We start from the raw sequence: 23,061 nt of genomic DNA on the forward strand, positions 1-23,061 counted from the left end.
TTTCTGGGAAACAGTGCAGAGCGGCTTGTACACATGATCAGATGCACTAACTGCTCATGTCTGCAAAAAACATATCTGATGAGTCATGACAATAGTTGTTGGAAACATTCTCGTAAACTCCTAATCAAAATGAGACTTCTACACATATGGAGAAAAGTCTCAAGTCTAAAATTGCAGTCTTAACAGTTTCCATTTCTTGTGTCTACAATGTGTGAATATACCAAGAATTAAGATTCAAGATGAATTTATGACTTCATTTTCTCCAAACAGCTAATTAACTAATTAGTTCTGAGGTGTACTTCCTCATGCTTTTTGGTAAATGATAAACTGAAGCTGAGCTGCCACAGACAAACGTGGCATTCTGCACACCTTCTAACAACTGCTTGGGGACACTAAATAAAATATGAGCAGACTTTTAAAATTGCCCCACAAAAAATGTATTTATGGGATTAAAGATATACTAGCCTTAAGAATGATGGGAGTCAGAACCTCTCAAGCATCATTCAGATTCAAAATGTAAACAAATATATCACAGTGGGCTTTTTAATTGCCTCACATTGCATTATTTGGTTTTGTATTGTACAACAGTGCACATTGAAGTACTGAAGGAATACGTAAGCAGTTTATCTCCAGGTTCCAGTTGTGTTGGTTTCAGTTGTGCTAATTAATGTGCTGAGATTTCTTGTTTCCTGCTAGTGTGGGTTGTTTTCAAGACTTGTTTGTCTTTTTTTTTTTTTTTTTTTTTTGGGCGTTGGCTTTTACCTGTTTTCTTTGTTGTCTGGTCGTCTTTGTCTCGCCTATATTGTTGCTTTGACTGTCAATTAGAGGTTTCGACATGTCACAAATAATTACGTAATGCATTCAGTCGAACAATAAAAAGGTATATACTGTCATTTTAAAATACAAATTTGACATACCTGCACACAAACACGCTGTCGCTTAAAAAACATAATCGGTATATCACGTTGTGTTTGTCTCCACCAAGCGGAAAAAGTGATACATTGCAATTCTTCCACGCGTGTTGTCGTTTTACCAAGAAAACTCATTTTTGAACAATTAGCGCCCTCTGTCGTTGGAACACCAAACTGTCACACGTCAACTCAAGCAAAAGAAAGAAAAAAAAACAGCTCTTGGTTTTAATTTGAGGAATTTAGGCGAGATAAATCGGCCAATGTATTATCAGCATTGTCACATAATGCAATGCACACAAAAATAAATTATATCTAACGATAATAGAAATAATAAGAATGCAAAGTACTTTTTCTTTATGAATTATTATATAATCAGTGGTGATTGAGTGGTGTTACACAGCTAAATGTAAAAATATATCTCTAAAATAATGTTTTTACTTTTGTATTTGTTCAAAAGCACACATTTAAAACAACATTTTCCAGATATTACAAAATTTATTGTCTTATCAACATAAAGCATTACTGAACAACAGTATACAGATCTACTGCATTTACATTTCATTTACCAGCATGTTTAAAGACAAAACAATGACTGAATTTCCTACTGCATCTGTAAATTATATTTCAGGCTGATTGTATGTACGTCTCATAAATGAGAGCTCAAGTCCAGCAGTACCATATACTGCTCCAAAAATAGTTTTTTTTTTTTTTAAATGTCGGTTTAAAATCTAACAGCAAACCTCACTGCATCAGTGACCTCATTTCTGCACATAACTCAGTGAGACATCTCCTAAATTATGAATAAAATCTCATGACAAAGACACTAGCCATTCTAATTGTGTTCAGACTGATGCTGCATTCCAGCAGCAAGTGGAATCATTTATTATAGCGAACCACAAGTGCAACAACATCCTACCAAGAGCATTCGTTTACATATTCTATGCAAGGTTCGCGTAAATATTTCTGGCAGTAAGTTACAATAAGATGCCGGAGGCTTTTTTTTTTTTAACCCCCCATCAAATTCTAATACAAGTGTGCTTTAATCCTTAAGATTTAAGTAAAAAAGAGATAAATGTCGTGGCAGTCTGAGGAGAGTGCATTATATAACTGAAAAAGCTCAGGGTAAGTCCAGATAGCAATATTTACTGTAAGTCATCCAATAGTGTGTAACCATGACGATCCATTAGCGTAACATGTTTTCATACAGCGCCTTGATAACAAGGATGCAATATTTTTGTTCCTATTGCAGCATTATGAAGCAAATTTAAATGCAAGAATTGAAAAAAATTGGGTACCGCAATGAGATTTTTTTTTTTTAGTCAAGTCTACTTCAGGTACATTGCAATCCAAGGTGAGATGCTGTATAGGCCAAAAATAACATTTACCTCACACGCACCCAAAACTCACCAAATAAATAATGAAACGCTAACCCAAAAACTCTCATACACACCAACAAGCCCTCTCAAATTCAGCAAAATAAATCAATGATTTAATTAATCAACAAAATTGACATTCACACTCACTCCCTAAAATGCTTAAACACAAAACACACATTCAGCACAAAAAACCTCACTCAAACCATAAAAAAACTCACATATACAAAAGTATTTCTCACTCACACAAAAACATAAACCTGCTACGATACCAAACGTAAAATATATATCATTTTAGAGGTGATTGTGAGAGGTTATTGGGTGACCATGAGAGTTCTCCAGCAAGTGGTTTTGCTTTATGTGTGAGAGGAAGATGCTTTTTTGGGCCCTCAATAGAAATACTGTCAAAAGTAAACACGCAATTTCTAAAAAGTCTGCACACCCCTGTTCAAATGTCACCATTTCCCACCATTAATGACCCATAATTAAAAAAATGAAATGAAATATAAAAAATAAAATTAAAATTACAGGTTAAAGCTTCAAATTAGTAAAACAAAAAAAGCATTTTAAACAGGGGTGTGCAGACTTTTTCGATCGTCATTCCCTCAGAAGACACAGAGAAGCTGGACCATGAATGTTAACATTTGACATTTCAGCTTTGCCATAATTCTGTTGTCCTTTTATCTGCTGTCAGGAAAGACGAAATTGCCTTAAAGGTTATCGAAGCTGCATGATGATATTCAGCTGCTGTATGCATACCTGTGCAACATAGTCAGCGGAACCATTCATAAACATGATTTGTGCATGGCCAGTGTCGATGAGCCAATGAAAATGCTGTTAACATTTGGCGTCTCCTCCGCCCCGAAGCGAATCAAACACGGCCAAAAAAAAAAAAAAAAGTCCAAACAGTTCCCAACTCCCTCCAGCCAACAGATTGCAAGAACACACCAGACCCTGTGCTTCTTTTATGCACCCAATTAGTGTCACTTAAAAAAAATATATATGCAGAAATGAAGCTAATAAGGACACATGAGGTGAAGGCTCATGAACCAAGAGTACAATCTTCCAATTTAAGAGAAGATGATCAATCCCATCAAATGAGCAACAACCCAAATTGGCCTTTCTCGAACAATCTTTTTTTTTCCATACACAAAGATTAGCTCAAATCTTCTCAGGGATTTCTCCTACTCTGAGGCTTCGACTATTCCGCCGGGAATATGGGGAAAAAAAATGTGCTTGTCTTCATATGTGCGGCGCTGATGAGGTCTGACAGCAGAGTGCGCAATGCACTCCTCTGCCACGCCAACAATGTGCTCATGCACACATACGTTGTGTTAAATGTGTACACAATCTCTCAAGTGTGTTCCGCTGGAACCAGCCAGCAGTGAAGAACAATTTGCAATTTGGACCCTGAATAGAAGGGCAGGGATGATAAAAAAAAAAAAAAAAAACACGCTAAGTTGCTTCAGTATAAAAATAGAGGAATACTCCGAGGCTGATTAAATGTCTTTGGCACTTACGAAAGCACAGCGTATACAAAGAGATCAACACTGAGTGAAAAGGCCAAACTTGAAAGCTCTCCAACTCGAAGATTAACATAATCTGCCTTCATCCATGTATGAGTCTGGCCAGTCCGGGGTGGATTTGAGCCTGAACCGGCCCGTATTCCATCGTCTCGCCGTCCACTGTGATCACCCCCTCCTTCGAAATGGGCTCCAAGCGCAGCGCTAGCACCTTCTCGTAGACCAGGTGGGGGCAGCCGCATGCTAAATGCGCTCCCTTCTCCATGGCGAGGAAGAGGCGCAAAAGGGCGGGGCGGGAGATTCCCGCAGTCACGTAAAAGAGATGGATGATTCCGTCGTCCGCCGTGGCGCCGGGGACCGCCCACAAGTCCTCGGCCAGGTGAGATTGGTAAATTGCCAGCACCAAGACAAAGTCGTCCGCTTTGACAACAGTCCAGCTCTCCGGGACCGGCTGGTCTAGTCCCGGGAGCAGATTATCCACTGGTGCTCGGGTTTTCCCGTCACTGGGAGTTTCGGGTGTTTTGGCGTGAATGGAGGAATTGCTGATGGTGTTGGAGTTGTTGCAATGGCGGCGTGGTTTGTGTGCTGGCGAGGAATTGGGAATGAGCTGGCAAGGGAGGGAGGAACACAGCGAGGGTCGCTGAGGCGTGGACGAAAGGTCGGGCTTCTCCTTCACGGGCAGGTACGCTAACCTACCCTGATACACTCGGAGAGACGCCAAGCGCACCAAAGTACCCATCAGGAAGCGGATGGCCCCGACGTGGCGGTACTTCTCGCTCTCGATGTCCACGTCAGCTACAAATCCCCAAGCCAGAGACAGGAAGGAGAAGACACGCTGTTTGGAAGCCAAGTGGATGGACACCAAGTCCAAAGAACCGACCAGGCCCTTGCACAGGATAAAGCCACAGCTCAGAAGAAGTTCCTCATTCCATGCCGGGGGTGACCTGAGAGACACGAGTTAGAAGAAAAAAAAAAGAATCTGTAAACAATTACATCATTCCCTCTGCCTTAAGTGACCTCTCCTGTATCTCTCCTCCCTTTAGATGGATGATGTGCCCAGTCAGCTCAGAGCATAGGAAGAAGATAAATCACATTTGTTTCCCAGTAATTATTTTTCTTGGCTCTTCTTTTGCCTATGCATTTAAAATGACTCATTAAAGGACCAACTCACTGAGAGTAGTGGTGGACAGAAGCAGCCAGGGCGTTTCCGGAGCCACCTGGAAGAATGCCCAGAGGGGTCTGGATGGCCTCCTGCCAGTCGTCACGCTCCATCAGACCGTTTATCACCTGTTTGAAAAAAAATAATAATAGTCAGACGTAGAATAGAAACAAGCTGGATTTAGTCCAAGTACCTCGAAGAGCAGCCCATCTCCTGACATGATAACGAGAGCGTCCCACTGTGACAGGTCCGCCTTCTTCACCAGCTCCCGTGCGTGGTTCTGGTGCTCTGATTACACACAAGCAGTGGAAGAAGACATGACAAGTAAAAACAAAGCTACACTGTTGCCGTAGCGACACGCGATTAAACAAGAACCTGTCAAATCGACAGCTTGTTGTTAAAGCACTACCGTATTTTCCGCACTATAAGGCGCACCGGATTATAAAGCGCACCTTCAATGAATGGCCCATTTTAAAACTTTGTCCATATAGAGGCTTTGCAGTCACGTGGTTTTATCACGTGATTTTGTGTTATGCCGCCATCTTGGCGGTCAACTCGTCGGCTCGTTCCTACGTGTTTGTATGGATTGTCTGATTTCTGCGCTACGTTTTCACCGATTTCTAACGAATTATGGCTGATTTGCTATCCAACGAAGTTAGGCATTTGGATGAAGACTCCAAGAAACGTTACAGAGAGAAGTTGAACCTTGTTGGCACAACGGATCCGTACCTTTTACCGAGAAGCATGCTAAAATCGCCCGAGCATTTTGCAACAGCCGACCTGCCTGAACGCTCATATCCAGATATTTATAATTACCTCGTCGATTTGTTTTGTAATGGCATTTCATAACTTGACATATTAAAAAACTGAATAGAGTGAAATCATTCAGATACTGTATCTGTCTGTTCAAGTTGCTACCATTTTTATTTTTTGTTTATTTTTGCATGATGCCACATCTGATTGGCTTGAAAACTTAACCAATAAAAATTTTAACCTTGTGCCAATGGCTTGAAAACTTTACCAATGTAGATTTTACCTTGTGCCAAATGAAGTAACAAAAACCCTCTTGTTAAAAAATGCTACATTAAAAAAAAATTGTTTCACAAGGTTCATAATAATTTTTGGGGAAATTTCCTAATGCATTCACTCGAGAATTAATTGTTCAATTCCAATATGAAGTTCAATATTTACATTGATAACGTTTTCAAGCCAATCAGATGAAGCATCATGAAAAAATAAACAAAATAAAAACGGGGGGGTGAACTGAAGAAATCATCCCGTTCCCTGCCTTGCTGCTCTTGCTGCCTTTCTAAAAATGCACCCAGCATTTTCAACAATCATATTTGTATCATCCCATATTGTATTATTTCACATTTTGTGAAACAAATCAGGGGTGAATAGTTTGTTTACATACCTGATATGAAGTCCTCATTGCATATCCTTGTGTAAATCGTAGGTTTCCATCGTTCACGACGAATATCCGCGATCCATTTATCACGTTTTTTCATGTTCGCCGGAAATCTATAGAAGCTAAGATTTGGTTTATCGCCTCGTCTATTGCTACATCCAACAGCACAGCAGGTATCCGGCATTTTTAAGCTCATATAACAAGAAAGCGTGTGTGAGTCGTTAACCGGCACTGAAAAGTTGACCGCCAAGATGGCCGCCAAGCTAATGTGGGTAGCTTGATGACGTCAGCTGCAAAGCCTCTATATAAGGCGCACGGGATTATAAGGCGCATAGAATAAATAACTCGACGTTGCTCAAACGTTAATGCAATCACAATATAGTAACACTCGAAATAGTGAAAACAATATATCAATAACTCAATGTTGCTCAAATGTTAATATCACACAACACACAAAATAAACACGTAAAGCTTACTTTAATAAATTAGTCCTCATGCACGAATCCATATTGATCCATATATAAGGTGCTTTTTAGAAAATTGGAGGTTTTTAGGTGCGCCTTATAGTGCGGAAAATACGGTATATAAATAAAAATGCACTGTATTAGATTGTATGTTAATTTTTGGGAATCTTTTCTAGTATCGATATAACAATGGTCTCCCGTGAGCAGCATGTTAATGATCGCAAAAAAAGGGAAAGTCATACAAGAACGGAGACAGCTAAATTAGCACAAATCGATGCAGACGGCTACAATATTGATCACATTGACACACACACAACAATCATTCCCTTGCTCGGTTTTGTTTGTACAGTATGTCAGGATGCGTTGATGGGATGCTGTGCGTTGTGCTGACAGACAAAAGCGGCAGAAGGAGCAAACTGCTCAGCTAGCCAAGTCAGCACTTGGAAGCTGCCAGCTCTCAAGCTGATGCATTACCACTTTCCTATTCAGGAGTGACTGATTAACACGCTAACCTCAACCTTGGGGCTGGCTAGTTACTTAAGAAACCAGACATGAGTGTGTTTATGTATATATATTTTTTGTAGCAGCTTCAGTGGAGTAAATGATGCACATCCGCAAATTTGTTAGGCTATTCCGAATTAAGAGTGTGTAAGTGGGAGCTTGGATGGCCCAGTTGTCAGTGCAGTGGTCCCTTGCTGAGATTAAAAGTTTAATCCCTCCCACCCGGAGATGCTCGCTTCTTTGGCTTTATGTCTTGATTTAAAAAAAGGCTGGAAAAAAAATAGCCATTTATTTTCTATGTCGTTTGTCGTGATTGTCAAAAAAGTGGATTTAAAATAAGTTATTATAATTTACAAATATTACACGTTATAATTATAGAGAAAACCTAATGGAAAATTACCACAAACGAAATATTAATCAGAAAATCGTGTTTCGACTAGTTGTGTTGCACTTATAAAGACATTTTGAGGGTTGACTTCCTCTTTAAGGTTATGCATTGTAAAATAGAACTTTGTGTGTGTGTGTGCATTGCCGACCTGTGATGACAAGCGTGTAGGGGACGTCGGCTTCAGTGAGCATGCCCTGCAGGTGACCGGTGAAGAGCTGGAGAGCCTGGCCGCGTCCACTGAGAGGGTTGACCAGGATCATGACTCTGCAAGGCCGCCGTATCTCCAAGTTGGTGATACCTGAGAATTAAATTCATGAACTAATCTGAGCATGTGTGTGCTTCAATCAGTTTCCCTTTTTTTTTTTGTATTACAAACCAAACTATATATCCATCAATCTGACATTGAAACCTATTACCCACAATGCACTGCAGGATTTAGCTGCATGTGACTCCACATTGGCAATGTGGTACAGAGGTGTGATTCCAGCAGGAGGCGTGAGGAGAGGGTGGAAAAACAAACATGCACATGCCCGAACTGTGCCTCCATTCAGCCACACACGGTCAGCATTGTTTTTATTTGTATCAAAGCACAAAGGACGTTCTCACTTCCAGAATATCAGATGCAGTACAATGGTGGAAATTCAACTGTGGAAGAGCTTTTGAATGACAAAAATGTAATCCAATGATTTTTTTTTCGGGTGACGTGGAGCAGCAAAATTGGAACTGAGAATCTCATAGTCTCCAACGTGCAATTTAAATGAAGTATTTACTGAAGTCAAAACAACTTAGAAGTCAATCAGTCGTGTATTTTATCACTTCTCATTTGTAGACTATTTAACATAATACAAAACTTGCACTGTGCACTTCTCTTGCTCTTTTAATCCAACCTTACCATCTGCAGCTAGCTCAAATGTAATTAACTTTAGGATAAATACTCGATAAGGGATTAACGATTCACGCTGACTTTCATTCACCCTTTGCGACAGAAGCGCCATTTACTACCGCAACAGTCTTCTGTTTTACAGGCTACTTTAGATTTGGAATGCTAAAGAAGATTAGAAATTACAGATGTGTAGAGGAAAAAAAATCTGCACGAGATTGTCATCAAACTGCTAAACTGGATCAATGATAAGCCAATCGGAGGACAGAGACCAAGCGCCACTGATACCGCTCAAGTTACCATCTTCACTTGTCTGCCAAACTCCTGCTGACTGCAAACCATCGGATGCACACATTTTATTTTTATTTCGCCACTTCCCTTTGGCAAGCAACATCCCAAATGGTTGCCCAGTTATCAATTTGATGGTTGCACGCAAACAGTCCTCCCATATGAGTGATGTTGTAATTAGCAGAGTAAACAGCTCCCATATTGTTTACATGTTAATTAACACCTCATTGTAATCCAAGATGAGAGGCTAATTAGATCGGGAGGCAAAGGAGGACGGGACCTCATTAGACAGGTTTAGCTGTGGAAATCAGCTGTGTTTTCATTTTCCTCACATCAACAATAAATCCTCGGTGGGAATTGATTGCACAGATGAATAGAGTGTGAGCAGCAGCGACGCTCTTGTTGACAGTGCAGCAGTTTGAAATGTAAATAGACTGGGTGGATGAAAATCTGTGTGAATGTGGATTAGCTTTTTTGTGGTAATTTTATTTTCCAATGTAGAATATGTGCAGGAAAACAAGTAGAATATGGAAAGCTGAGCGGTTGGATGATTAATTGATTAACTTTGGCCCATATTACTAACGCACTCAGTTATGTGTGCTAGTCTAGAATGCTTTTTCATCTTCATGTTTCACCTACCAAGCAAGTCCAGCAGGTTATTGGCGGAAAAAATGTCCGTCAAACTAGTTCTGCGAGGATTGTGAGTCAGTTTGAACATGAATCATCTTGTTTGAACTTACACAATATAACAAAGAGCATTGTAGGGCACAGACATATTTTAAATAATAGCTAGAAGTTAATATACATTAAAAAAAAGCTATTTATCTAACAAGGAGGAAAAAAATGATACATGACTAAGCAGAATTCACATCATAAAGCTATTTTTTTCTGACATAGACAAAAGGAGTGTATCATTTAAACCAATGCAACCTCGTTACTTATGATAAACTTTTATTTGTCTGATTATACAGACACTCGTATAATAGAAGAAAAAACACACACATTATCAAAGTTATTCTTATATGTATTTAAAAAATACAATTAAATTTATAATCGTCTGTGAATTCTGGGATGACCCATATAAAATGCATGAATGTAAACAATGTGACCTTGCTCACCGTCTTTCCGGCGCGCCTGCTGCGCAGAGGCATCCCTGATGGCACAAGCCCACCGTTCAGCCTCCCGCAGGTTAGTCCGGGGGTCCTGAACCAGCGCCACCCGAAAACACTGCTCCACTCGCTGCCGGGCCACTCCTGCGCTCATCCAGCGCCGTTTGAAGGGGTAGAAATAGGCGGTGAAGTAGGCGCCGACGTCCGCGCTGTCCGTTGCTCTGTACGCCCGGCAACCGACGCAGTCCGTCAAGTTGAAGACCACCTTAGTCCGGTCGGGCGATGAGGAGATCCTCTGGATGGTCAGAGCGCTCTCCGTCAGGCTGACAGAGAAGCGGACCTTGTCGTCGAGGGTGTCTGTAAACTCCCCGTAAAGCATGCCCACGAAGCCGTTCCGCTGACGGGGTGGCTCCGCTCCAGGGGCGTCCTTCTCCATCCCGGCCAGGCCAGCGCGAGGATGGCGGTGCGGTACCGACTCAAGTGGAGTTGTGCTGCGGGACGCTCCGTGCGCCAGGGCACTATTCCTGGTTCAGCGTCTCTTCCTAGTGGCCAAAAGTGGGAGTGCAGCCAGGACATTTTCTAATAAATCTCACTTAGTATTATTTTTGTTTCGTATACATTTGAGAAATTATAACGATCGTCACTCACCTGGAAATTTTTTTATATCCAAAATCAGAGAGTTATAGAAATAAATTCCGTCCACAAGGAAAATATTGTTTATTGTTGAAGACGCAGAGCCTGTAAATTAACTACCTCTAAGACGGTGTTGATAAAACTCTGTATTAAAAATAACTTACATTTGACTGAGAGGTACTGTAGTAAATCTAAATATCTATTTCATAATCGCACTTTATGGCCACGCCTATTCTTTGTCACGTTGGTTGTGACGTCAACAACAAATAAAAGCGGATTCCGCAAGACTTCCTGTCTCTTTTAGCTTGTCGGTGTATCCGTGCAAGATGGAAGCTCCCTACCAGGCTAACGTGCAAGATCTTTTAATGCATCCCTGCTCAAATATTAAGTTAGTAAATGCAGACGTTCCTCCTTGAACTCAGAGGTAGTTTTTAAGAGTACTTAGATGGAGAATCTAGCGACTTTACAATCATGCTAGGCTAGCTCGTTAGCTTCCATGGAACCAGCACGTGGTGCAGAGCATGCTCGTAGAAGTGAATAATCGTGGGTAAGTTGTCATAATCGGTTTAATGCACACTTTTAAAATGTAATTTTGAAGTTTGATTATCCCTGTCTGTAAATGCCGTGTGGAGATAAATGGTACCTGATTAGCAGTAGTTAGTGGCCTGTAGAAACACGTTGCTGATGATCTTCTTGTTTCAGGTCAATTGTGCGCCGCTTGGTTTCCAATGCTAAAACAAGAGGACCTTGCAAAGGTTTGTATTACACTGTTCTATTAAACTTCTATTGTAATACGGTTTCAGTGATGATAAATGCTGCATAGGAAGTGCCGTCTGATGCGATAACTGACGATCGCAATCATCTGAGAAATGCCCTCAGATTTATTCTTTGCATGGAAGATGATCACAAAATACTGACCATAGCATTTTATTTATTAGGTGCAGTAAGTTAGCTGCCATCAGGAACATGAGTTCTCCGTGGGAAAGGAATTTGAACGGTATGTATTGGAGTTTTGCAGATTAAAGCCTGTGATGAAAAAAGTTATCCCTGTCTGAACTTAAATGTTGAGTCATGGTAACCTGAGGCTTAATCACAATCACGATTTTACTTGTTCATCATAAGTTGCCTCCAGTGTATGATTGTCTTATTTTGTATCTTTTTAGGTGACATTTCTGCATTGGAGTGAATAAGCTGAAGAAAATCAGTCAAGGGAAAACATAATTCTATTTGATTTATTTGTAAATCTATAAAAATACAAATGTCAAGCAATCCTGAATTATAATGCTGTAGCCCACTGTGACTTCAGTTTGTTTGACTTTTTCTTCAAGTTTTCAAGGAAGATTTGCTGCTCTTGGAGGTAGTCATGCTCCTGTATGCATGAGTAATTTACTTTAGTAGAAATCCATTCAATGATTGAAGAAAAAATGTGCTCCTGCATGTGTATGTTAATCCTTCACTGTGTGAGTTTCAATAAAGGTTACAACACTTTGTCATGCTCTCCAAGATGCTGATTGATTCCAATATGATAGGCAATAGTCCCTATATACACACAATCTATACATTTGGAATATACACAAATTATATTAAACAATTACTGCTTACCTTTCGTGCATTGTACTTCCATATGGCCAAACTTGCCTGGAGTGCCACAGATTGAGAATTGGGTACAATCTGATTGGTAGTTAAAGTTAACTTTGACTCCGGCACTGCAGAACCCAGATCTATGAATAAATATGCAAATCGGGGTTAGTTTTTTGATCAATTCAAAATTTGTGAAACCTAGGTTAATCTCCAAATAGATGACCTGGTAGAGTGGGAGTAGTTTGTGTCAAAGAGCCACTCGGAGGGTCTAGTTTAGACTTCTCCGTTGTTTCCTGAGGGTTGATCCTTATTCGCTCCTACATTTAAAAGAACAGGTATATTATGACTGCCCATAATTGTATTTTGATAAATATGAAATACCTGAAGAGCACGTTGTTCGAGCTGCCTCAGTCTCTCAATCTGGGAATGAATGGTTCTCAGCCTTGCCTGGTGTTCAGACTCCACACGTTTGGCTTCCCGCAATGCTTGCTCTCCTTCTTCATACTTTTCTGCTGCCAGCTGCACACGCGTCCAGTAACAGTTATGGAAAACAGCTTCACGACTTCACAAATATTAGCCACAAGAGTCAAATTGAGCAAATGTCGATTCACCTTGCTGAAGGCATCAACTTCCTGCGCTCGGATTTTGAGCCTAAGGGCCGTGGTGCTTATCCTCTCCTTTTCTTGCTCTAGTTCTCCTTTCAGTTTTTCCAGAACCTCTCTCTCCTGTGCCACAGCCGTCTCTTTTAGTTTCAGCTCTCCGCCGCGAAGCTTCAAATCAGCTTGTTCCTATTACAACAATACAAAGTTTTATGTATTTGGGATTTGTAACCGAGCAGATTTGCTGAACTCACCTGCGCAAGACTCAGAATGGAGCCCTCTCTTCTCTCCAGTAAAGTGCTGACGTCCTGTTCGGCCTTTTCTCGACGCTGCTTTTCCTGAGCATGAAAGACGTTCCACTCGGCTGCCAGCTTTCTTCTCTCCTCTGCGCAATGCTGCATCACTGCCTTCTGCTCCTCCAATAACGCACGCTAAAGTGTAACGACAACAGAAGAGTCATAAAGGGAATACGATTTTTGTGGTGACTCGGCCTGATTTAAGCCTTACCTTAGCTCTTTCCAGCTCTTCTCTCTCCATGGTCATCTGCATGGTCAGGGCACGTCGTTCTTCTTCCAGGTTTTTCAAGGAGGACTCTACCTTGGCTTGCTCTCCTGTCATCTTCCAGCGATCCTGAAACATGCATGGTATTAATAAATTATTTTTGAAATTACAACAAAGTCACGCTCTATCGTGGGTTTGACTTGTTTTGGTAAAAAAACACAAGCGAATGTTCTTAACATGAAAGTCGTAACCTTCTCAATTTGTCTCTGTTGTTCATTAATCTGAGTGTCCATCCTCGAGATGATTTCCTTCAGGTAAGCTTTTTCCTCCGCCATTATTTTCTCTTGCTGAGCCAAACGATCCTGCATGACTGAGCGAAACATTGGAGGATCAATCGACCTTGTCCACTCGTGAACGTCGATCGGTGTGGGTGGGCGGCACACACTTCGGAGCTGCTCGTCTCTGTGCCGCGCCCCCTTCTCCAAACCATGGGTTGTGTGTTCATGCCTGCTCTCGACCAAACTGGAGAGATCTCCAAGCCGAAAAGAAAACTGTTCCATCTTCTCTATTACGAGCGTTAGAGACCTGGACCAAAAAAAAAAAAGGCATACAGTATTCTTAAAATCCTGACCACCTAATCAGAGTATTTTACGCACTCTTTAATGTTCACACACTTGTTGAGAAATAATCTACAAGCACAAAGTCATGCTAAATAAATGTTAGACCTGGTCTCAGATGTTGCACTTGTTACTGCGTCAACCTCTTCTTCTTTCAGCCTTTTCAGTCTATGAATATGGTCTTCGTGGTCTTTCTTCATCTCTGTGATGGATTTTCTGAAAAGAATGAAAGGTAGGTGGGAACCTGTGAAAAGTGTTTCTACAATGCCGAATAAACCTTTTATTATCTTCTTATTTTCACTAATTGAAGCAAACAAGATCAAGTAGATAAAAAAAAGAAGTCATTTTTAGTTTTTTGTTTCTTTTTAAAAACCCAGAAAAAAATCTACAGCACAAGAAGTCGACCTTTGCAAATCCCGGAGTCTCTCTATGTCACGATCTTGGTCTTGCTGGAACTGGGCCAGTTTTCTTTGGTAGTGAGCCTGCAGCTCTGAGCGCTCCTTCTCAGCCGTTTGAGTTAGCGCAGCCAAGCGTTCGAGGAGATCTTCGCTCTCCTGCCGCATCCGCATCTCCCTCTGAATTGCAGATTCCTCGAGAAGCTTGACGCGAGTCCTGCGAGCGGCGCATAAGATGGTTCGAGTATGACTCACATTTTTTAAACACATGGTGGGGAGGGCAAACAGTACAAATGTAATCTTGGAATCAATACTTGTGTGCGTTTTCCATGAGTTCCATGTCCTGTTTATGTCGCTGCTGGATACTTTCTAGCAACATCTGGCTGTGGTCTCGCTCTAGTTGCAACGTCTTCGCCTGGACAAAAAACAGATGGAGCTCTCAGTTTCCGTAACCATTCCAAATCTAAGCATCTTCTCCATCCATAGCGTTCAAATACCTGTGCCTCCAGCTGTATGACGCGTGCTTGTAAATCCTCTCCATCACCATGATTGTGCTGGTCGACTTTTTGCACGGCCCCAGCATCCAAAACACCCCGAAGCCCCAATAACTGTGACTGCATCATCTTTCAGCCAGAAGTAATCATGTGATGATGACAAAATGAAATTTGCAAAGTGAATAGAATTGAAATGAATCCGGAAACTGGGCTCACCTGTTGTTGTAGTAAGAGTTGCTGCAGGCTGTCAGCTGAAAATGGCACCTGCTCAAAAGGGCAAGGAATTAAAATAAGTCAATCTACATCGAAATGATGATTAAAAAAAAATACCTGTTGCTGGACAGCAGCTGATGAGTTTGTCTTAAGGTCTGGCTGCGGGAGCACTGAAAATAAAAGCATCCATGGGAATGATGATATACTCTAATACGAGAAATAGGACTTAAAAATTGCAAATTTAAATGTGATCAAATCTGCAAAAAAATACTATATTTGTATTTCTTTTTTACAAATATAATGTACAGGTCAAATAATGCCGTCATGTAAGAAAAAAACAAGAATACGGTACCTTCCTTGGCCTTCTCTTCTTTTTCAGGGGCATGTTGTGCAGCAAGGCTTGGTTGTCCAAGTGAAGAGTTGAAAGGAATTCTACAATATAAAAAAATATATATTCCATGTCATGTTATTCTTTTAATTCTTCAGCCAAAACTTACCCAGCATCCATGGAGGATGACGATTGTTTCCCAGGGGTGTTATTTCTGCCTCTCCGGCCTTGTGAGGTGGCTTCCTTACTGAAAACCAGATGAACAAATTCCATATTGAAAAATAAAACCTTTTGAAAAACTGCGTAATCTTATTTCCATTACCTAACAAGTGACTCCAGATCCACTTCTTCTCCAAGGCCTAAATTTTGCTCCTGAGTTAAGATTTTGGCATCAAAGTTTGATCCCGAGAAAGACTTCTTCCTGCTCAGAGCTCCTACTAACCAGTCATCATCTTCCCCCACTTTTTTGATCACCTCGGGCTTTCCTGCTTTGCTGTCAGCCAAAACTGAGGCATTCACTTCCATTTTTGGATTCTGCTCTCCAGACAGTGAGCGCTTTCTCTCCAATAAAGGAGGAGAAGGAGATTTTGGAGATTCTATGGAGGTCTTCTTCTCTTTAACATTGTCTTCATCGTTTGCACTGAGACAGAGCCAGTCAGCTGGGTTGCGGGCTCGAGTGGAGGTTGGGGGAATGGGGGGCTTTTTTTCCGGGGAAGAAGCACTGACGTCCTCCGTGGGGAATCTTTTTTTTTAAAGCAAAATGAGAAAATTATTGATCAAATTCTCACATATCAAATCAATTTCATCACGCACCTGATAGACTGCCGACGGGACTGTGGCCCTGAAGCGTTGTCTCCCACTGTGGGCTGATATGACCCAAATGTGAGGTCATCATCTAAAAGGACCTCTGAGAAATAGACATAAAGCTCCAAAATTATTTTTAAACACTACACGCATTTTTAAACACTACAGCGACATCTTACCTTTGTAGTTTTTCTCCCGAGATGAAGACTGGTCCTTCTTCCCGCCTGGTGGTGGCCATTCTGGACGTTGGGAATTACAGTTCTCTAAAATCTCGTCGAGTCTGGTGCGAGCTCTCTGTGGTTGGTCACTACGGTGGTGAGATGACATATGTAAAAAGATTCAGGCCATAAATACGTAAGATGAAAAAAAATAAAGACTCAGACTTACCTTTCCCTGTTGGTAAAAAGCACATTTTCTTTTTTCTTGGGAATTTCATAATCCAGGCCAAGTTCGTCAATTAAATCATCTTTCTCATCATCAAACACGAGTTCATTTAGTTTCTTTGCTGCACTGGCTTATTAAAACACATAAAAGGTGAGAGGGATTTAGCCTGTGAGGTTTGTATTAAAACATGAAAAATAGGACATCCCGTAAAATAAGATTTACTTGTTTCTCTTTTTTGGCCGAGAGATGCAGAATGTGAAGGTGTCGATTTTTCAGGTTTGGTTGGCAGTGAATTGGATTTGGATGGCGTCTTTTTTTTGGTTTGCGGTAAACTATCCAACAGGTCATCCATATCATCCTGGTCATCGAGGTCTGCAGAAAAGAAATTGATTGAAATAAAAGTGAAAATAAAAACAAATATAATTATTATTATTTTTTTTAAATCTATAAATCGATATTTAATTGTATTGAATATTAATTGAGTTTTATTTATGTACATGTTTATTTTTCTGTTTTTGTATTTGTTTGCTTTTATTTTGTATGATACATTTTTTGTCATCTTTTATTTCTGTATATTTTTGTTTTAATTTGTATTTATACATTTTTCATTTTGGCAGTTTTGGACCTGAAATGCAGAAGTTTCGAATGACAAATGGCAGACTCACCAAGGAAGCTGAACTTTTTGTTACGCGCTGAAGATGCGTCTATCTTCTTCCCTCCTGTGGAAATTTCATCTAGGTGAAGTGGGGAAGAGAAAAACTAACTTTGCTCTCAGGAAAACATCTAAACCAATTTTTTAAATGAGTAAAGCGTTTTATAATAATAAGGTCACTGCTATATTACCTGCTTCCCTTGGTTTCATATCACTCGCTAGTATATCTGGTTCTGGCAAGGACTCTTTATTATCAGATCGTTTTTTTGTTTCTGCAGAAGTTGAATGAGAAGTTTTCTTTGATGCAGCATTCATATCTGGGCCCTGTACAACAGTAAAATTAAAAACAGACATAAACATTTAAAACATTTTTGTATTTTATTGTTCTTTAATTATTTTTTATCTATTAAAACACCCTTTAACAAACCTCAATGTTGTCTTCATCCAAATTTACATCGTCTAGAATACTGAAGATGTTTTCAATGTCAGATGTGCTGGAAAAAAAGGATTCATACATAAAATATAGTATTTTTTCTCATTTATTAAATGCAATTACTCAAAAATACCTATTTCGTAATCCACCACGTCCTGACTTTCTTCTTGGTGGGAGTTCTGATGAGTACATTTTATTAAATATTAATTAATTTATTATTTTTTTGTTTCATTTATTCCACAGAACAGCAATCACTTACTGCCACCATCAAATGAGCTTTCGAGGATATCTCCATCACCAAATGAGCCTTGGGTGAGCCATGAAAATGGAAATTTTCATTATTTATTTTTTTACATGTATCTGTGTATTACTTTTTGAGCTGTTCATTAAGTACTGTACAGTATTGTAAGCGTGTATCGATGACATACAAAACTTACTTTTAGTTGGTTTCCCTTTTGGATTTGTGGCCTGAAAATAGCATCCCGATCGGGAAAAAAAAATAATGATTCAATTAAATAACTCACGAAGACTGCAGTCAATCAAGATACTCACCATTGTTGGTTTGTTTACCATTACAGTAGCAGTTAGCTAGCTACTTTAGCATCAATTTGATGAGGCATCTCGTCTCCAATGGTGATTTTAAAAAACTCCTGCTACCGCTCGTGCTTCACCATTTTCAATAGAATAGTTAATTTAAACGTTCACACGCTTCTAGCGGATTAGTAGCTTGGGCACACAAGCTCCAAGATTTGAACCGAGGAAGGAGGAACGTTTCCTGTTTACCTGCCCACTTGCATTGTGGGAAATGTTGTTTTCAGCGAACCCCGTTATGACACCGGTGCTGTGCTTATGTTTCCTGTAAATTTGCAGTAAAACAACGTACTTTTTTTTTTATTATTCTTATTCTTTTTTATTCTTATTTTATTCTTATTCTTCATATTATATATATATTTTACAATTAAATCATCTTGCTTTTTTTTTTTTTAATTCAAAGTTAATTATTGCATACGTGTACAACTCATGAATAAACATTTGTGTGCGCGTTTTATGGCATGGTATTAGCAAAATTTGTGTTTTTATTTTCATTCAATCTTTCCAACCACTTCAGACATTACTGCGCTTGTCATTGCAACCGAGTAAATGCCACATAATACTCAATTCCACCACCAGGTGGCATCGGAATTTACAAAATAAATTGGGGAAAAAAACGTTCAACTATTAGAATAATTCACATTTTGTCTATATTTAATTCAGTGCCTTAAGTTGCACCTTGATCAGCAAAATGATAACCGAGAAATAACTTGAGAAATGTGAGCGTTGCTTTTTATCTTGCAAGTCTTTTCTTTTTGTTTACATAGGCCTACTTGCCCAATTTCTAACTAGCTGGACTTTTAGTGTGACTTCAGAATGCTGCAAGTAACCCACGTTAAATGCAACTACATAAAAACATCTTAAATTGCTTCAGTGTGGTGTGATGCAAGAAGTGAGTTCAGTTCCAGTTCAGCAATAAATATCATTACAGCAATTAAAAACATCTGAATAAATGTGTCATTTATCATGAAAATGATTTACTACATACTCCTTGGACTTTGGGGGTACATCTGATGCCTACATGCAAAGCCCTCTCCATAATGCCCCCTGATAGCCCAAAATGGACAGAACTAATCCCATCCTTTGTACTGAAATATAAAGTATGTTTAGTGCAGTATTTTCAAAGGTTTTAATTGACTCCTAGAGATAACATGTCTTAACATTTTAATTCACCACAGCAGGTTACAGGATGATTTACTATTACTTGCTGACACTTGCCCTGTGTTTGTACTTTTTTTTCCTTTCACTCAGCATCAAACAAGTAGATTATGTTATAAAACCAGTATACAGATGTGTGTGCTTTTTTTAAGCAAAGGGGACAGTCAGCTTAAAAAAAAAAAGAAAAATAGGAAAACAGAATTTGACCATTTCAGACTTCAGGTCACATAAGAGACATTCTTTGGAATTAGTAAAAAAGACCACCATTCTATTAATTTAATAATTTATTAATTTATTAGCGGCTCGGTGGCGCACTGGGTAGCACGTCCGCCTCACAGTTAGGAGGGTGCGGGTTCGATTCCACCTCTGGCCCTCCCTGTGTGGAGTTTGCATGTTCTCCCCGGGCCCGCGTGGGTTTTCACCGGGCACTCCGGTTTCCTCCCACATCCCAAAAACATGCTTGGTAGGCCGATTGAAGACTCCAAATTGTCCCTAGGTGTGAGTGCGAGTGCAAATGGTTGTTTGTCTCTGTGTGCCCTGCGATCGGCTGGCAACCGGTTCAGGGTGTCCCCTGCCTGATGACGGCTGGGATAGGCTCCAGCACTCCCGCGACCCCCGTGGGGACTAAGCGGTTCAGAAAATGGATGGATATTTATTTATTTATTTATTTATTTATTTATATATTCCAAGGAGGCACATTACTAGTTTCCGATGGCTCTCTGCCAGAAACTCTTTAACGCAAAGCTAACTCAAACAACAATAAAGGGTCATAGTGCAAATCTAACCAGCTTAAACTGGCATGAAAACATGAGAATGTTATCTTGAAACTGGAATTCAGCCCAAATTCCCTTTGCCTCAGTTCCCTGTCCCAGAACAGAGAGCATGTGCAGGACAGACCAGAATGCTCAATCCTTCCGCCCCCCCGACCAACTTTGTTGTTTCTTCACTCCAGGTTGAAAACTTGGCATGAGCTTCCATGTGCAGACCTGTACGTATCAGTAATGGGAGAAAATGAGAAGACGTGTAAGGGATTATTTCACTTATCCACACAAGGCATGCTGGAGCCCATCCCAGCAGTCTTTGGGCATGATGTAGGGCACACCTTGAATTGATCGCCAGCCAATCGCAAATTATTGACATTTTTGTGACACACCACCCACGTTACATAAAAAAAATGCCGCCCTGTGTCACCCGTGCCAAAAACCGCTCCTGGATATTAGCCACTCATTAGCATGGAGAACAGGAAGGCCAGGCTACAAAATATTATCTGCCCATTTGACGAATGTTGCAAGCAAAGTGACCCTTCATCATGCAGAAAAATAAAAACCCCAAATACACTGCCAAAACAACAAAGTAGTTAATCAAGAAATGGAATTCATCGACTCTTGTGTGGTGGTATGTAATGAAGTGATTGAGTAAGTACTTATATTGAGTAATAAGGTTGAAACAAGATATGTTTTAGGATCAGTATCATGAGTAAAAACCAAACAGCCTCCTCACGATAGTCACACACTGCCGCCGATGACTTATGACTCATGAGTTATCGCAGGTCAGATACATGCCAAGTAGATCTCAGAGATATAAAGTTGGTTCAAGGTCAGGGTGGTTCCACTCTTTGAAAAAACACAACTGCGTGTAGACAAGTCATTTGGGTAGATGGAATTTGACCCCGGATTGATGTTTTGAATTCTTTCATGGATGGCATGCTAGTTTTTCATGGGATAACTATAGTGTGGGACAGATGTCCACCACACTGCAACCATGATTGGCCACATAATAAATCGTAACAGCGCAAAATATCAACGGAAAAGTTGAAAAAAATTCTAATTTACCGTATTGGCCCGAATATAAGACGACCCTGATTATTAGACGACACCCTCATTTCAAGACTCAAGTTTGAAAAAAGCCTTTGTCCTGAAAGCCCCGATTGTAAGACGACCCCCCTCCCTTTTTCAGTTTAACTTCAATAAAAAAAAAAACCGTCTTATATTCGGGCCAATACGGTATTTTGAAATTGGGATTGTAGCTTTTTTTTTGCTATACCTCACTGTTATTAAAAGGAAAGACAATTTAGAGTTTGGGCATTTTAACCAGAAACATTGAGTCATGATTTTGCGGGCCACATGAAATGATGTGGTGGGCCAAATCTGGCCCCGGGGCCTTGTGTTTGACACGCAGTTGCTCCACCAAATGACTTGATTTCATAAAACTGATCAAAATCAAAACCTTGCGCAATCGTACCTTCATCACATTGCTTATCACATTTCCTACAGCTTGTTATAAGCTTCCAAAGTGATGATGATGGATTGTTGTTCAGCCTCTGAATCATTTAGTGTAAGTCGAGCTGCAGCCGGTGCATAACAGAAAAATGTGGGACAGGCATCTTTGCGATCTTTATGCATCTGTGCCTCAGGAACATGCTCCACTGCTCCACTTTCCACCCTTGTCTGGAGCCCCTTCTGACACCCCCCTCCCGCCCCCCACTACAAATTATCCTAGGATCTTCTTATTTGACCCATTCCTAAGTTTTTTAGTAACACTCACCGTCATTTCTGATTTTCTGGAGCTTGGTTGCTCTTCACATCTGGCACCTCTTCCTCCATCTGCCTGCGTCCGATGATAAGAATATTTATTCACATTCTGCAAACTTCAAGAAAATGACCAGACTACTTACGGGTTGATTTTACTGGAGAATAAATGCCGCAAGATGAGCCCGATGGTAGTAAGGACAGCCATTGTGGTGCACATGATCCTTTCCAAAGGATCTCCCGGTGCTTAGAGCAGCGAGACCTCCGCTCCCATTGAAAGCGTCAAACTGAAAAGGCAAACACTTGTGGTGTAACAATCAGACTATTCCTGTCTTCCTCTTGGCTGTGACTCTCGAACGTGAAGATTAGCTGAGAGGATTAGCTGGGATCAAGAAGGGGTTAGATCTAGCTGGCAGGACTAGGAGGCAAACAGAGCCTGCTGTGGGGTTCTGTTCTAAAAACAACCATGGTGAGATTCATTGTCAGATTGTCAGCACAGCAAGCTAAATCCACCTGGAGAATGCAGAATAGAAAATGCATGGATGATATCTGGAGTATTTAAATCAAGACTGTTGTTGCAGAAATCATTGGGCTAAATAATGTACTAGCTCTTCTTTCATGTTAAATGCAATGGTGTCACCATATATTATTCAATACGCTCATTAGCTAAGCGTAACGAGATCGAAACAACAGGAGAGAATGAATGATCCAAAATGGACTACTATATTGGTATCTCATATCGAGTCACTTTTTTTTAAATATTTTTATTTCAAAACATTGGTAAATGTGGATACAAAGGTACGTCATGATGAGAAAATCGATTATGATTATTGTTAAAAATGTAAAAATGTTATCCCGAGTATCCCGCATGGTTTACACTAGCAAAGACAGAAGCATTGTGGCAGTTTTTAGGATATATGTACCGTATTTTCCGCACTATAAGGCGCACCGGATTATAAGGCGCACCTTCAATGAGTGGCCCATTTTAAAACTTTGTCCATATATAAGCCGCACCGGATTATAAGGCGCACCTTCAATGAATGGCCCATTTTAAAACTTTGTCCATATATAAGATCTATACATTTGGCCCGCGGGTCGAACTTTGGACACGCCTGCTGTAGTGGCTCAATATTGGTCCATATATAA

The 23,061-nt window shown here is 40.3% G+C and overlaps 2 protein-coding genes, 2 long non-coding RNA genes and 2 other non-coding genes across 8 annotated transcripts; 3 read left to right on the forward strand and 3 right to left on the reverse strand.

The window, feature by feature from the left end:
* Positions 1-1,394: 1,394 nt before the first annotated feature.
* Positions 1,395-10,813, reverse strand: LOC119125785 (sphingosine kinase 1-like). Of its 2 annotated transcripts, XM_037256632.1 has the most exons (6): positions 10,653-10,813; positions 10,014-10,546; positions 7,876-8,025; positions 5,160-5,254; positions 4,979-5,094; positions 1,395-4,751 (listed from the first exon to the last, which is right to left on the reverse strand). In XM_037256632.1, exons 2-6 carry the CDS (start codon positions 10,438-10,440, stop codon positions 3,893-3,895), a joined length of 1,647 nt encoding a protein of 548 aa, XP_037112527.1. In that variant the 5' UTR covers positions 10,441-10,546; positions 10,653-10,813; the 3' UTR covers positions 1,395-3,892. The 2 variants fall into 2 exon arrangements, with proteins under 2 accessions (XP_037112527.1, XP_037112528.1); XM_037256633.1 differs by lacking the exon at positions 10,653-10,813 and having other exon boundaries at positions 10,014-10,609.
* A 100-nt stretch (positions 10,814-10,913) lies between these two features.
* On the forward strand, positions 10,914-12,128 carry LOC119125788. The gene is made up of 4 exons (XR_005098532.1): positions 10,914-11,184; positions 11,340-11,392; positions 11,576-11,634; positions 11,801-12,128. It is a non-coding gene; the product is annotated as an uncharacterized LOC119125788 (long non-coding RNA).
* On the forward strand, positions 11,436-11,505 carry LOC119126428. The gene has a single exon (XR_005098653.1). It is a non-coding gene; the product is annotated as a small nucleolar RNA SNORD49 (small nucleolar RNA).
* On the forward strand, positions 11,658-11,727 carry LOC119126427. Its single transcript, XR_005098652.1, has one exon. It is a non-coding gene; the product is annotated as a small nucleolar RNA R38 (small nucleolar RNA).
* LOC119125781 (fas-binding factor 1 homolog) lies at positions 11,859-18,424 on the reverse strand. Of its 2 annotated transcripts, none has more exons than XM_037256623.1 (29): positions 18,191-18,424; positions 18,076-18,106; positions 17,898-17,945; positions 17,772-17,817; positions 17,633-17,699; positions 17,397-17,529; positions 17,219-17,272; positions 16,776-16,925; positions 16,557-16,683; positions 16,349-16,476; positions 16,179-16,272; positions 15,688-16,107; positions 15,535-15,612; positions 15,390-15,469; positions 15,155-15,207; positions 15,041-15,088; positions 14,828-14,953; positions 14,645-14,745; positions 14,341-14,547; positions 14,044-14,151; positions 13,764-13,903; positions 13,570-13,688; positions 13,325-13,447; positions 13,072-13,248; positions 12,830-13,006; positions 12,600-12,737; positions 12,442-12,535; positions 12,240-12,358; positions 11,859-12,006 (listed from the first exon to the last, which is right to left on the reverse strand). In XM_037256623.1, exons 1-29 carry the CDS (start codon positions 18,209-18,211, stop codon positions 11,914-11,916), a joined length of 3,300 nt encoding a protein of 1,099 aa, XP_037112518.1. In that variant the 5' UTR covers positions 18,212-18,424; the 3' UTR covers positions 11,859-11,913. The 2 variants fall into 2 exon arrangements, with proteins under 2 accessions (XP_037112518.1, XP_037112517.1); XM_037256622.1 differs by having other exon boundaries at positions 17,219-17,287.
* A 1,612-nt stretch (positions 18,425-20,036) lies between these two features.
* Positions 20,037-22,938, reverse strand: LOC119125317. Its single transcript, XR_005098461.1, has 3 exons — positions 22,062-22,938; positions 21,932-21,994; positions 20,037-20,373 (listed from the first exon to the last, which is right to left on the reverse strand). It is a non-coding gene; the product is annotated as an uncharacterized LOC119125317 (long non-coding RNA).
* Positions 22,939-23,061: the final 123 nt, after the last annotated feature.

The sequence above is a fragment of the Syngnathus acus genome, chromosome 8 (assembly GCF_901709675.1).
Source record: "Syngnathus acus chromosome 8, fSynAcu1.2, whole genome shotgun sequence".
Classification (NCBI taxonomy): domain Eukaryota; kingdom Metazoa; phylum Chordata; class Actinopteri; order Syngnathiformes; family Syngnathidae; genus Syngnathus; species Syngnathus acus.

What these genes read in the sequence shown, in the direction of transcription:
- LOC119125781 (XM_037256622.1), bottom strand. Translation starts at nt 18,211, where the DNA reads ATGGTAAACAAACCAACAATG. An exon ending in TGGTAAACAAACCAACAATG is followed by an intron (nt 18,107 to 18,190) that starts GTGAGTATCTTG and finishes TGCTATTTTCAG; the next exon opens with GCCACAAATCCAAAAGGGAA. An exon ending in TCCCGTCGGCAGTCTATCAG is followed by an intron (nt 16,108 to 16,178) that starts GTGCGTGATGAA and finishes TTAAAAAAAAAG; the next exon opens with ATTCCCCACGGAGGACGTCA.
- LOC119125785 (XM_037256632.1), bottom strand. Translation starts at nt 10,440, where the DNA reads ATGGAGAAGGACGCCCCTGGAGCGGAGCCACCCCGTCAGCGGAACGGC. An exon ending in CTACACGCTTGTCATCACAG is followed by an intron (nt 5,255 to 7,875) that starts GTCGGCAATGCA and finishes GTGTGTAATCAG; the next exon opens with AGCACCAGAACCACGCACGG. An exon ending in GAGATGGGCTGCTCTTCGAG is followed by an intron (nt 5,095 to 5,159) that starts GTACTTGGACTA and finishes TTTTTCAAACAG; the next exon opens with GTGATAAACGGTCTGATGGA.